Source organism: Chiloscyllium plagiosum, chromosome 10 (assembly GCF_004010195.1).
Source record: "Chiloscyllium plagiosum isolate BGI_BamShark_2017 chromosome 10, ASM401019v2, whole genome shotgun sequence".
NCBI classification, from domain to species: domain Eukaryota; kingdom Metazoa; phylum Chordata; class Chondrichthyes; order Orectolobiformes; family Hemiscylliidae; genus Chiloscyllium; species Chiloscyllium plagiosum.
This window is the reverse complement of record NC_057719.1, coordinates 12,301,083-12,314,912: the sequence shown is the minus strand read 5'-3', so window position 1 is coordinate 12,314,912 and position 13,830 is coordinate 12,301,083. Positions and strand designations below refer to the sequence as shown.

General features: G+C 40.7%; 1 protein-coding gene across 4 annotated transcripts in view; it reads left to right on the top strand.

The window, feature by feature from the left end:
* The window catches only part of LOC122553379 (exportin-1-like), an 89,823-nt gene that overhangs the window by 30,026 nt on the left and 45,967 nt on the right, over positions 1 to 13,830 (top strand). For all 4 annotated transcript variants that reach the window (XM_043697061.1, XM_043697065.1, XM_043697064.1 and 1 more), the window contains exons 2-9: positions 1,492 to 1,617; positions 1,758 to 1,859; positions 4,785 to 4,857; positions 4,954 to 5,009; positions 5,350 to 5,394; positions 8,169 to 8,350; positions 10,060 to 10,108; positions 10,312 to 10,431. In XM_043697061.1, the coding sequence (XP_043552996.1) occupies positions 1,498 to 1,617; positions 1,758 to 1,859; positions 4,785 to 4,857; positions 4,954 to 5,009; positions 5,350 to 5,394; positions 8,169 to 8,350; positions 10,060 to 10,108; positions 10,312 to 10,431 (747 nt within the window). In that variant the 5' untranslated portion in view covers positions 1,492 to 1,497. The remainder of the gene's footprint in view (positions 1 to 1,491; positions 1,618 to 1,757; positions 1,860 to 4,784; positions 4,858 to 4,953; positions 5,010 to 5,349; positions 5,395 to 8,168; positions 8,351 to 10,059; positions 10,109 to 10,311; positions 10,432 to 13,830) is intronic.

Genomic DNA, 13,830 nt, shown 5'->3' with positions numbered 1-13,830 from the left:
CTCAGTCACATGCTGCAGATCCACAGGCAGTATAGACACTCTAATGTTCATCATTCCTGATGAAGGGCTTTTACCCAAGATGTTGATTCTCCTGCTCCTCGGATGCTGCCTGACCTGCTGTGCTTTTCCAGTACCACGCTCTTGGCTCTGATATTTAGATCCCTCCTCTCCGGCCAACATGATCAGTGTTCAGGCACGGGATACAATTAATCTGCTGCATTGGACAGGACATGTTATCTGCATGCTTGACACACAACTTCCAAACAGCGATCTACAATCAGCTTTTTCATGGTGAGCAGTGACCAGGAGGGCAGTGAAAACACTTCCTGAAGACAATAGGGTTCATCTGTAGGAAAGAGATTTTTGTGATGCTATGTTCTGTGAATAAATCAACCCATCAAAAGCATAAGTATTTTGTTTTATGCTTCAACTGACTTGGAACTGGAGTTAACATTCACGTAGACTGCCCTAACCCTCCCACTTTATAAAACTATACTGTAGATCAGGGAAAGAAGAAAACTTATTTATAGTAACACCTTTGACCATGTGTGACCCCAATAGTAATATATTTTTAAGTACAGCACCTGTTGTGTATGAAAGGGACATTTTTTCTTTTGGGGGGGATGGAATTCAAAGTTTGTGCGAAGATTTGTAGCTCGGGTGCTCGTTGTTGTGGAGTGTAAATTGTAAAGTGCAAGTTGGACAGTGTATGACTTGAGAGTACCCAGTGAACTTTCTCTATTCTGCAAAATGCAGATCAAGTTGGATTGTGTGGTATAAACTCGTCTGTGCAAAACTGTAACTTTTCAAGAAGTGAGACATAATGGCACTAGGAGTCTGTGTCTTGTGATAGCCTTCAGGTTAGTCCAGCTGCATTTGGCAAGTGCAGTGCAGCCATAGACATCCAACAGGAACTTCCCTAGAGAAAAGACAAACTTTCTAACATTTGGGGAAAAAAAAGAGGTAGGTTCCTGAACAACTAGTCAATTTTCGATTCAGTATCAATCTGTGGATAACATTGTGTCACTATTGCTAAAATCAAAAGACCTGTGGTAAATAACACTCTCCATCCCTATGCTTTGGACTTGTGTTCTATAGGAGTTGTTCTACCTTGTCTGTGTTTTTCAGCCAATATTTTATTACATTTTATTTCTGAATGTCTTTGGTGGGAAGAGGGTTAAAGGAATATGGTGAACTTGCGTAGTTGTAAATTAGTAATTTCTTTGCCATTTGTTAAAGAATGTTTGTTTACAAATAGTTATTTTCCTGTTGATGACAAAACTTGCTTCTGTCCCAAATAGCAGTCAGTCAAATTGGTGAATTTGGTGTTTATGCATTTGTGATGATTTGTGAAATTGTGGGGAATTTAATATTAATGCATTCAGCCCATTTGATTTGTATCATGCAAAGACGACCAGTTTTGACAACATGCATTGTACACTGTTCCTTATCTGCTTGTCTGACCTTTTTTTTTGTTTTACTCTTCTGCAGGACCCCATGCCAACAATTATGACCACCGACCACCCTGCACGTCAGCTTCTGGACTTCAATCAGAAGCTAGATATTAATCTACTGGACAATGTTGTAAATTGCTTGTATCATGGTGAGGGCCCACAGGTAAGAATAAACACTTTTTTGGATGGCCCAGAGTGATGCTCTTTGTCTCAATACTTTTTACCATGAACAGTAAACTTGTGCGTTCTTCATTTTAAAGAATAAATATGTCCTGCTAAATTTGGTACTTTTCTGTTTCCCAGCAACGAATGGCACAAGAGATATTAACCCATTTAAAAGAACATCCCGATGCTTGGACCAGGGTGGATACCATTCTAGAGTTTTCTCAGAATATGAATACAAAGGTAATGTTGTCCAAAGTGGCAATCCATTGCAACTAATACAAAGGGGAAGCGAAAGGATAGTACACTACATTCTTAGAACTAAAAATGTGCTAGTTTGACACCTCAAAGATTTTTGGAAATGACACCTTCAGGAGGATGCAAAAATGAATACTGAGATGAGCTGTTAAAAGGCAGTCAAAGATTGAGCTACCTAAAGAGCCAGCCAACTTCTAGCAGATCGCTTAAATAAATCCTTGCATTGTTAACTGTATTTAAATTATGCGCTGGATCGCAATTAACAATCCACTTAGTTTTTAGCTTTAATTTTTGAGTCATAGTTTAATGTCAGAATATAGAAAGGAAAATGCATCCTATCTAGGAGCACCAAGAAGCCTTTCAACCTCCTTGAGCCTGTTCCTTCACTTTAGTTAAACTGTGGCTGATCTCTGTCTTGACCTCCATCTCTCTGAATGGAATTTAGTCTGTTTCAGTTTTGACTCATTCAGGTTATGCCCCGAAAAGCTGAGATAGTGGCAGATGGACACACTCTATTTCAGCTTAACAGAGAGGAAGGGCAGCATGGTGGCAAGGCGATTAGCACTGCTTCCTCGCAGTGCCTGGGTTCGATTCCATTCTCTGGGGACTGTTCAAACTCCGCACAGACATCCTCCTTGAGTCTGCGTGGGTATCCTCCAGATGCTCCAGTTCTCTTCTCTTTTCTCTCTCTCTTTTCCCCCCCCCCCCCCCTTTCTAAAGATATGCAGGTAAGGTGGATTGACCATGCTAAGTTGCTCTGTAGTGTCCAGGGATGTGCAGGCTAGGTAACTTAGCCATGGGAAACTTTAGGGTTACAGGGATAGGATTGGGTCTGGGTGGGATGCTTTTCAGAGGATTGGTGTGCTCTTGATAGGCCAAAGGACTTGCTTCCACACTAGGGATTCTGTGATTCATGAGATTACTTTGCCTTTGTGTCTTGAGTACTTTGTTACTTGTGATGTGCAAGGTTACCCTTCTTTTTCATTCGCGTCAGCATTGGTGGCCCAGCTGATGTTACCCAACCCTTCTCATTATTTAAAGGCGAGTTTAACTGAGTAGGAAAGTAGTTCTTGGCAGCATCCCTAAATTATGTAGGAGGCGGCTTAAAGGTTATGCCCCTTGGTTCCTGGTTCTATCTACAAAAGCAGAATGTTGCAAATACTGAAAATCTGAAATACACACCAAATACATGCTGAAAATACTTCTCTGGTCAGGCACTGAGGAGAGAAGCAGTGTTAACATTTCAGGTTAATAACTTTCCATCAGAATTGAAGAAAGATGGAAATATAAATATTTATAAGCCTGTGGAAGGGCGAAGAACTGGCACAAAACAAAAGGGAAACCAGTTTTAGGGCAGAGAGCAGGAGGAATACCATATCGAAAGATTTTATGATGCAGGCCAGCCAGCGATGCCCCCATCCCACAAGTGAATAAGAAAATGCTGGCGAGAGTGGCAATGGCTTTGGTTTAGAAACCAAGGTTGTGTCCGAAGGAGACGTAAATTATTTCACAGCAATCATCTGAATGCAGCATGATGGAATTGGAAAAGAAAAGAGAGAGAGCACAGAAATAAATCCAAAAAGATACAATAAAATGGTGTGCGATATTATAATCTCAAATTGATGAACGCGATATGAAATCCTGAAGGCTCTGGAATATTGTTCTTTGAGTGGTCCAGTCAGACTGTTTAATTGTTTTACATGTTACAGTTCAGTCAGCATTGTTTATGCAGTACAGAAGAACTTTGATTATTCAGCATTCAATTATCTAAATATCGCATTATCCAGCAAGATCATAAAGTCCTGATGTTTGGATGAACTATATTATCCGGAATTCAATTAACCGAATGAAATACACCCATGTCCTTTGGATAATAGAGGTTCCTCTGTAAATACCACCTTCCTGTCTTGGACTTGGGTGAGAAAGTAATATTTGAGATCAACTATTATGATATTTTGTGAATGGCAGAGTGGGCTGAATGGCCTACTCCAGTTGCTATGTTGATACAATGAAAGAGTGACCTGAACAATTATTTGATCCCCTTCCCTTCCTCTTCACATGTACTTCTTTTGCTAATCAAAAGTGTTACTTTCAAGAATTATTGGTCACCCCCATATTCTTTCACTAGTCAGAATCTTGGAGGAATTCCCTCCCTAATGAAATTGAGTGTCAACCCTCAGAAGTGGACTGCAGCAGTTCAAGAAGGCAGCTCACCACCACCTCAAGGACAAAATATGCTGGCTGGCCAACCAGCAATGCCCACATCCTACAAATGAATTTTTAAAATAAAAAGCACTGCTGAATAAGAAATGGTCTGCTTTGAAACAGAGGAAGAAAATTACATTAAATCTGTTTGCAATTTCCTGTATATTTAACAACTTAAAATGCCTGTCTGTATGGATGTCTAATGCTTGGATTTCTCTTTGAAAGTTGTAACATTTGAAAGAGAAGAAATGCCATTCCTTTGGTTATTGATAACTATAGACTTTTAGCTTGCATGTTTAAAAGTGTTTGGTAACTGAAGAATTATTCACCTCTCACTCTGCATAGTGTGGTTTTGATCAACTTCTGAGCTATCCTAGATCTACTTTCTTACCTCTCTCACGGGACTGACTCTGATGGATGAGCAGAAATTGCTGGAGAAACTCAGCAGGTCCAGCAGCATCTGTAAAGAGAGAGAAACTGTTAAGTCTGATGTGACCTCTTCAGAGTCCTGCCAGACCTGCTGAGTTGTCCTGGGCTAATTTCAGGTTTCCATCAAAGTCTTGTAAATTGTCTATGCCAGAAATGGTGACTTAGGAAGATATTTTCTTTTGTGAGGTGGGTTGAACATCAAAAGTGATACTGTTGGTTTTGCATTCCTTTTATTGTTTGAAACAGCACTGAGGGTTTTTAATCTCTTTTTCTCAGTATTATGCCTTACAGATACTGGAAAATGTGATCAAAACCCGTTGGAAAATACTTCCAAGAAATCAATGTGAAGGTGAGTCTGCCACTTTCCTACTATCTCTGGCCTGTGCTTTTTTTTCATTCCAGACACCTCGTTCAATATTTCCCCTTTTCTCTTCTCCCATTGCAGGAATAAAAAAGTATGTTGTTGGCTTAATCATTAAAACATCTTCAGAGACTTTGGAGGTAATGTATTGTGTACTTCATATATTATTTCCATGTTGTATTTGGGCATATTCATTCCAATCTTGGAATTTTCTGTTCCCTGGTTTAAGGCTTGACACTTGCATTGTTTTCTATAAAATATGATCACTACAGCAAGCTCTAACTAAGGGTGTATCAGAGTAAAGTTGGATCCCGTGTTTGTATCATGTATAACAATCTGGGATTGGAATTCTGGCTTGGGGTGGAGACACTTTCATCCACGTACTTGTTACTTGTGTCTTGTTTTTAAATTTAGACTGAGCATTTGGGTTAAATAAGTTTTTGTGGGTACTAATTAACATGTCTGTTTTTTCTTTTGTAGAAAGATAAAGTTTATCTTGGAAAACTGAATATGATTCTTGTCCAGGTTGGTAAAAGTGTGAGAATGCAAATCTGGCAAAATAATCTGTTTTTGTTCTTTCCCTGAACCATGTGTGAAGTGAATAGAATCTCAGTTGACCCTTGGAATGGAATGAGGTGTTTAAAGCAGTAGGTTCAACCTTCTGATCAGGGCTGGCTGATTTTTCTCCCCTTGTCCCTCCTGGCTGATGTCCATGGGCCTCAGCAGTGTCTGACCTGGCTGCCTCTGAACATGACAGGTGCCTTGTATGGATACATCCTGACTAACATTCATTTTGCCCTGTGCCTACTTGGGATGGGAGAGGAAGACTGTGACTTTTGATAGAGCATGGTCTCCTGGCTACTATCTTCCCATGAACTGTTCACTAACCTCTTTGTGCCTCCCTATCCTGAGTCCCATTATGAACCACCACATTGAGCTCAAAGTATAAAAATCTGCGAATGTGCTCTGTAATTTGTCATTTGTTGAAGAGTGTGGTACTGGAAAAGCGCAACCAGTCAGGCAGTATCTGAGGAGCAGGAGAGACGACATTTTAGGCATAAGCCCTTCATCAGGAATTAATTTGTCATTGTCCTGTCTAACATGACAAGGAACCATAGCGAGGAAATCCCAGATTTGATATTGGTTTTATGCACGCTTTGATCACGATAAAAGTATAATTTACCTTGAGATATTTTAATCAGCCTGTTCAGAGATGTTATGATGCACCTCTAGAGCAGGTGGGACTTGAACCTGAGCCTTCTGGCTCAGAGTAGGGATACTACCACTGCATCACAAGTGCTCTTTCAACTTCCCTGGACTGACTAGGGGTAAGTCGCCAGCAGCTGTATAAACTCCCTTACTGCTACAAATGCCCACCCGGTCTCAGCTAAAACACCCTGTCGCAACGTGGGATGGTTACATGGGCACCATACTGTAGGGACATCCCTGTCTGGTGACCATGCCCCAACATGGTCTTTGCAAGTTCCAGGAGTACATATGAAAGGGGCAGAAAAGAGTAAATTTACAAGGAAGGATTTTAAACCCTTAAAGAAATGAGTTGCAATATGTGCAGGTGTACCCAAGTTTTTATTTGTGTTCCATGTAAATTGGTTTAGGAACAGATTTAGAGTCCTAAAGCTGTCCAGCATGGAAACAGACCCCACGGTCCAATTCATCCGTGCTGGCCAGATATCCTAACCTAATGTAGTCCCATTTGCCAGCATTTGGCCCATATCCGTCCAAACCCTTCCTGTTCATATACTCATCCAGATGCCTTTTAGATTTTCGAACTGTACCAGCCTCCACCACTTCCTTTGGCAGCTCATTCCATGCATGCACGATCTTCTGTGTGAAAAAGTTGTCCCTTAGGTCCCTTTTAAATCGTTCCCCTCTCACCCTAAACCTATTCCCTCTAGTTCTGAACTCCCCCACCCCAGGGAAAAGACCTTGTCTGTTTACCCTATCCATGCCCCTCATGATTTTATAAACCTCTATAAGGTCACCCCTCAATCTCTGATGTCCAGGTAAAAAGACCCACCCCTTTTTTTAGCCTCTCCCTACAGCTCAAACTCTCCAACCCTGACAACATCCTTGTAAATTTTTTCTGAACCTTTCAAGTTTCACAACATCCATTCTGTAGAAGGGAGACCAGAATTGCACGCAGTATTCCAATAGTGGCCTAAGCAATCTCCTGTACAGCCACATCATGACCTGTTTCTTGACTTCTCTTTCTGGTTGCTGTGTATTACCACCTGCTTCCCGTGTGCAGATCTGAATGGAGTAGGTTCAGACTGGGCTGCAATATCACTGTGGTTTGTGCTTGCTTGCACACATTGAAGAGCCACTGGGATGAGATGCTGAGGCCAGTGGCTACTGCTTGTGGGATGACATTATAGTGAGGCCTTGGCACCTAGGTAGATCAGGTAGATTAGTGGAAGCAAACATCGACTTGGTTTGTCATTTTAGACTGCCATGCACATCAAGTGATACATAACCTTGCTCACAATGGGATCAGTCTTTGATTCACTTCTGTATAGATCTTTCACAAGAATTATATCTTGACAATATGACATTGTCTGCTTTTGCTTTTGCATAACTTTCGGAAACTGCATCTGTAATGGCATAAATTCCTTGTTTACAACACTATTGGAAGTGAGGCCTAGTTGGAGAGAATAAGAAGAAGGTTGTTTCTTCTACTGACCCTAGCTCAACTGCCTTTCTATGGATACTGCAATTTTAGTCAACTTCCTGAAGTGAATATCCATAAAAAATCATCTTCAGGTTCTCGCCTGAAAATTACTGAATGTCGAATCATATATATCTTTAACTGTTCACACATGACTGAAGATTTTCTTTCACCAGTTTAATTCTCACCAGCCAACGTCTATTGATATCTGATGTTCTTTGGAGAAAAAAAATACTTTTGATCTAAGCTAGTTAGTTATGGCTGGTTGCAATGATGAATAGCTACATGTAACATAAAGGTAGTTCTTCTATGACATGTTGTGTTCTTGTGCAGCTCTGCATTATAGAAAAATGGTGCTTTAGAAATAGTGCTTCAAGTGTTGGTGATGTAATCGTGCTACGGCCAACACACGTTTTAAACGTCTGCACTTTAGAAAGTGTCCCCCATTCGTCAGTTGCATTACAGTGAATTTGTTAATGAAACACTCATTCGAGCAGAATCACCTGTACTCCCTGATGTTCTCTGGGTGTCAGTGGAAGTTGTATTGGTAGGTGAGGAATGGGGAACTTGGTCTGGGATTTTTATTCTAACCTAATACTTTTTTGAATTGCAGATCCTTAAACATGAATGGCCCAAAAACTGGCCCACATTCATTAATGATATAGTCGGAGCCAGCAAAACCAGTGAATCTCTATGTCAGAACAACATGGTTATTTTAAAACTGCTCAGTGAAGAAGTGTTTGATTTCTCTAGTGGGCAGATGACGCAGGTGAAAGCCAAGCATTTAAAAGACAGGTGGGTGAACAGAGCTAAATGTTCTCAAAATCTGTCCCTCCCTTATCTTGGACTGGATAGTCTGGAGAATCATAGTCCTGCCACTGCACTGTCTCCTTTCCTCAAGCAGTCAGCCTTGATCTGTTGCAAGCTTGCAGAGTCACCTCCTGTAAGAATCCGTTTATCTGTGGCTGGAAGTACAATTTGGGCTAGACATCTGGCTTCGGCAGCACTAAAAAATATACAACAGGATTTGTATCAATGATGGGAATGTTCTGCCTGAAAGAATGGTGAGAGAAGATGTAGTGATAGTTTTGTAAGAAAATTAATTATGTACATAAAGGAAAAATTTGCAAGACTATGGGAAGAGGCAGGGGTGATGGTGGCGTATTGGTACTGGTTGGCTGGGATACTGTTTTGGGGGTGGGTTCAAATCTCATAGTAGCTGGTGGGATTTAAATTTGAAGTTGTTAATTTCTGGAATGGAGAAAATGAGGACTGCAGATTAGATTAGTTTAGATTATTAGATTAGATTACATTACAGTGTGGAAACAGGCCCTTCGGCCCACCAAATCCACACCGATCCGTCGAAGTGCAACCCACCCATACCCCTACATTTACCCCTTAACACTACGGGCAATTTAGCATGGCCAGTTCACCTGACCTGCACATCTTTGGACTGTGGGAGGAAACCGGAGCACCCGGAGGAAACCCATGCAGACACGGGGAGAATGTGCAAACTCCACACAGTCAGTCGCCTGAGGAGGGAATTGAACCCGGGTCTCTGGCGCTGTGAGGCAACAGTGCTAGCCACTGTGCCACCGTGCCGCCCATCGTGCTGGAGATCAGAGCTGAAAAATGTGTCGCTTGAAAAGTGCAGCAGGTCAGGCAGCATCCAAGGATCAGGAGAATTGACGTTTCGGGCATAAGCCTTCCTGAAGAAGGGCTTATGCCCGAAACATCAATTCTCCTGCTCCTTGGATGCTGCCTGACCTGCTGCACTTTTCCAGCAACACATTTTTCAGCAATTTCTGGAATGGTAAAACTAGTCTCTGTGATGAGCCTGATAACTACCATTGTTGTAAAAACTCGTCTGGTCTAATGCCCTTTGTCTTGTCTGGCTTACATGTGACTCCTGATCCACTGTAATGTGGTTGATTTGTTAACTGTTCAGTTGAAGGTTAATTTGGAATGGGCAACACATGCTGACCTTACCAGTGATGTCCACATCTCCTATAAAACAGAATGGAAGAAAATCAGGATGGATTGAATGGCCTCTACCTCCTGTGCCATATATATTACAAATGGCTACTTTTGATCTAACAGAAAGTGGAGGTGTGGGAGTAGGCTTATGCACATGCTGATATTTGCACAATAGATCAACTAATGAAAAGTCACTAAGTCTAATAAGGGATAAGGTTGAATCTGTACAAGTGTGGATAGTTGCTTTTGGAGATCATTAGACCAATAGTTGGGCTGACTGGGAGGAATGGTATTTTCATTCCCAAATTTCAGAGCATATAGATGTGTGCTGACATCTGTCTGCGTTTGGCCTAATAATGGAGCAAAGTCCGCCTGTCCCGTACTGTCCGAATTAGTAAGCAAAACTCTTCCCCCGACTTGAGCAGTGCAACGCACACTTCTTTTCTTTTAGAGAACTCCTATTGTTTTTGCCCCCTTTACCTGTTTTTTTTTAAATCTGAAATTGCACTTTTGTTTTCTCCCCACAGTATGTGCAATGAATTCTCGCAGATATTTCAACTCTGTCAGTTTGTGATGGTGAGTAGTTACTAGATTGAGTAGAGCGAGAAGTAACTGTTCATTAGATCTTGGTGCATTTGGAAGCATTAAAGCATCTGAAACCAAAGCATAACTTGTAAAACAAAAAAAAAAATTAGTTTTCATTTCTAGTATCTTGTATAGAGACTTTGTTTATTGCAATCCCATCATATTGTGCCTGATCATGGTTTGTATATTTTCAGGAGAACTCCCAGAATGCCCCTTTAGTGCATGCGACCCTGGAGACATTGCTGCGGTTTCTGAACTGGATTCCTTTAGGTTACATCTTCGAAACAAAGCTCATCTCTAGCTTGGTGTACAAGGTCAGATTTGCCAATTTTTGATGTAATCAAATGTCCTTTTGCTGCAACCAATCTCTTTTACTGGTTCTTTTTGACTCTGATGCCTTTGTGAAATGGGGTGCAATGAAATCGAGGCCACTGGAGAGCCATATGAGGTTTACTTTTCCTTTTTTTTTCTCAGTCACAGCTGTACTATTCTGCTGTAAATTGGTGTTGTGTTTGAGTTGACAGCTGCCCTCACTTCGAAGGCTACGTTTGTTTCGAGTTGAGGGTTTCTGTCATACGTCTTCACACAATTTGCATGTCAATTCTCTAATCCTAGATCATTGGGCACGTGGCATAGGATCCACTGTGTAGGATTTGTTTCCCTCACTTTTCCACTTAGCTCTGCTTCCATATCAAAGATAATTGGAGTCAAAGAGTGTTAACAGCCTGATGGGCAAATTTGTGCCATTTTCATCAATTGGTAGAAAGCTCCTCTTGGCTCATTAAAGCTGGTTAAAGTCAGAGCTGCCACACTTCAAGCATAGCATCAGATCGTCTTCTGGCATTTTCCTTCTCCTCCCCTAGAATGCTGGCCAGGGCTACTGTTACCTTTAACACCCATTGCTTCTCACATCTAACACTTGTGGGGAGGCTGTGGTGTTGTGGTAATGTCACTGTTTGATTTGTCGTCACATATACCAAGATACAGTGAAAAGTGTTGTTTGGTGTGCCGTACAGGCAGATTGTACCATACAAAGTACACTGGGCTAGAAATTCAGAGTCCCAGCCTAATATCTGGGGAAACCAGCTTGAATGCCATCATGGCAGATGGTGGGATTTGAATTCAATCAAAACTCTGAAAAGAAAAAGCAACCACATGACTACAGCCAATTGTGTAAAAGCCCATCTGGTTCATTAATGTCTTCAGGGAAGGAAATCTGTCATCCTTATCCAGTCTGGTCTGCAGGTGACTCCAGACCCACGGCAATGTGGTTGACTCTTAACTTGACTCTTAATGGACAAGTAGAGATGGGACTAAATGTTGGCCTAGCTAATAGCACCCATGACCTTTTGAATGTACAAAAGAAATTGTTGGTTTAGACTAAGTATTGCTGTAGAGAAGAGAGATTTCTTGTAATGTCCGAGGATATTTTGACTCCTGGTATCAACGGTTCTCTCATTACCAAGTTTTCCGTGGCGTTTTTTTAAAATCAACTATTAACCACCATCAGTAAAGCACCTATGTTTTCCAATTTAATTAATTTACATGCAGAGCTTGTTGAGGGCTATGTAGACCATCAAAGTTGAGGGTGGAGTAGGGAGAGAGGATTAAATCAAAATAGAGTTGGAAGGGGCAGGGTGTTGGGATTAATTCACCAAAAAATTATTAGTACTAAGAACAGGAGAGGCAGACAAATCAGTGGAAGTTTATTTAAATCTTATTTGTAACCCTGAACATGACATGGTGTTCACTTATGTCACACAACAAGGTCCTATTGTTTTTGAGAATGAATTGAGGAAGCACTGAAACAACCATAAACTTTTATCCATGCTGCACTCTCCAGTTTAAAGGACAAATTATTAGAGGTAATAATTTTGTTTTTTGACATATTAGGAATTGATCAGTGGGCAGAAAGTTGCATTTACATAAAATGGCACTTTGTCCCTTCAGCAAGTTTGCTGTAGAATGAGGGACAGGATCAAATAGATTAATGTTTTTTGTTTTGAAAATTTCTTTTCACTAAAAGGTCATGGATGATAGATCAATGGGAATTTAGATTTGAGAATGTAATAACTAAGAGCTAGAATAGGCTGCCTTGCCTGCTACTTGACACGATTGTGACTTCTCTTCTCCCTCGGCTCCACCTTCCACACTATCCCCTTAGTAACTAAAAATGTACTGACCATTGTCTTCAATGTACTCCATGACAAAGAATTGACTTTTATAACTGATAACGAATTCCAAATTTTCATATTTCTTTTGAGCGAAGAGATTTCTCTTCACTAGTGTTTCTGAACGGCTGTTGCCTTCTTATTTGGAAACTCTGACCCCATTATCTCTCTTTCTCCAGACAGTTCCTTAAGAACTTAATATTCTTCAATTAAATCAGCTCTTGCTCTTGTGAACTGGAGGGAGTATAGGCCTAGTTTATTCACAATCAATTCAAATGACAGTTCCCTCATCCAATGTGGCAAAGCTTTGTCGCTTTCCCTCTAGGGCAATTATTTTCTCCCTTGGATAAGGAGAACACAACTCTACCCAATACTCTACAAGTGTGTAATTACCAGTACCTTGTATAATTATAGTAAGCTACTTTTTACTCTTTACTCTCGATCTGTTTGTAACAAACGAAAGCACAATTTGACTTCCTAATTGCTTACTTTACTTGCATGTTGTTTTGTACGTTGTGTACAGTTGTCTCTTTTTGCAAATGCTTTCCATCTCCAGAGTTGAAAAATATTGTTTGTTTTAATTGTTTTCTGTTAAAATGCACAACTTCACACTTCACATTTGTATTGTATCTGATTGTTCACCTGCAGCCTTTTGTGTGCCTATCACCCTTTTTAGTTTCCCACCTACCTTTTGAATCGTTAAAAAAATTTAAGAGACATTGCTTTTAACAAAAAAAAAGCATAAATGAATGTGACCCAAAGGTGGATAGGCAACATGATGATCATTGATCATCATTATAAACCATGACCTGCTAAATATTTGAAGCTTGAAGGTCAATGGCCTCCATGTTCTTTTGAATAGTGTATTTGGATTCTCTCAATGTGGTATGTTGTGTTTTGCTAGGCATGAGCTTGACTATGAAACAGCGAATGTTAACAGCTTGCATTTGTGTGTACGTGTGCATAAATCATTTGAAAGCCAAGGTGAGAGGTTCTCTAATGAAGTTCATGGCATCCTGGGCTTCTCATTAAGGAAATTAAGCACAAAAGCAAGCAAGTTATTCTAAGCATGTGCAAACACCAGTTCAGCATCAACTGGAATATTGTGTCCTTGTATTTTTGGAAGAAGTGGGAATGCACAAGAGAAGATTGAGGAGAATGGTTTCAGGGATGAGGAACTTTGATTATGTGGATAGATTGGAGAATTCTGCATTGCTTTCCTTTAAAGAAGACCTGGTTGGAGAAGAAATTTGATAAAGATGATGCAGATTGTAGACTGGGAGAAATAGTGGAAGGATGCTGAGCCAAGTGGGCATCAATCTTTAAAGTAATTGGCAAAAAAAGCAACGGCGACATAAGGGAAAATATTTCTCAGAGCAAGTGGTTTAGATCCAGGATGTGATGAGGGATGGTGGAGGAAGGGTCAATTGAAGTTTTGAAAAAGGAGGTAGATTGTTACCGAAAAGAAAACATTTGAAGGGCTTTGAGGAGAAGATGGGAGACTGGCACTCAATAAAATGTCCCTTCAGAAGGACAGCCCCG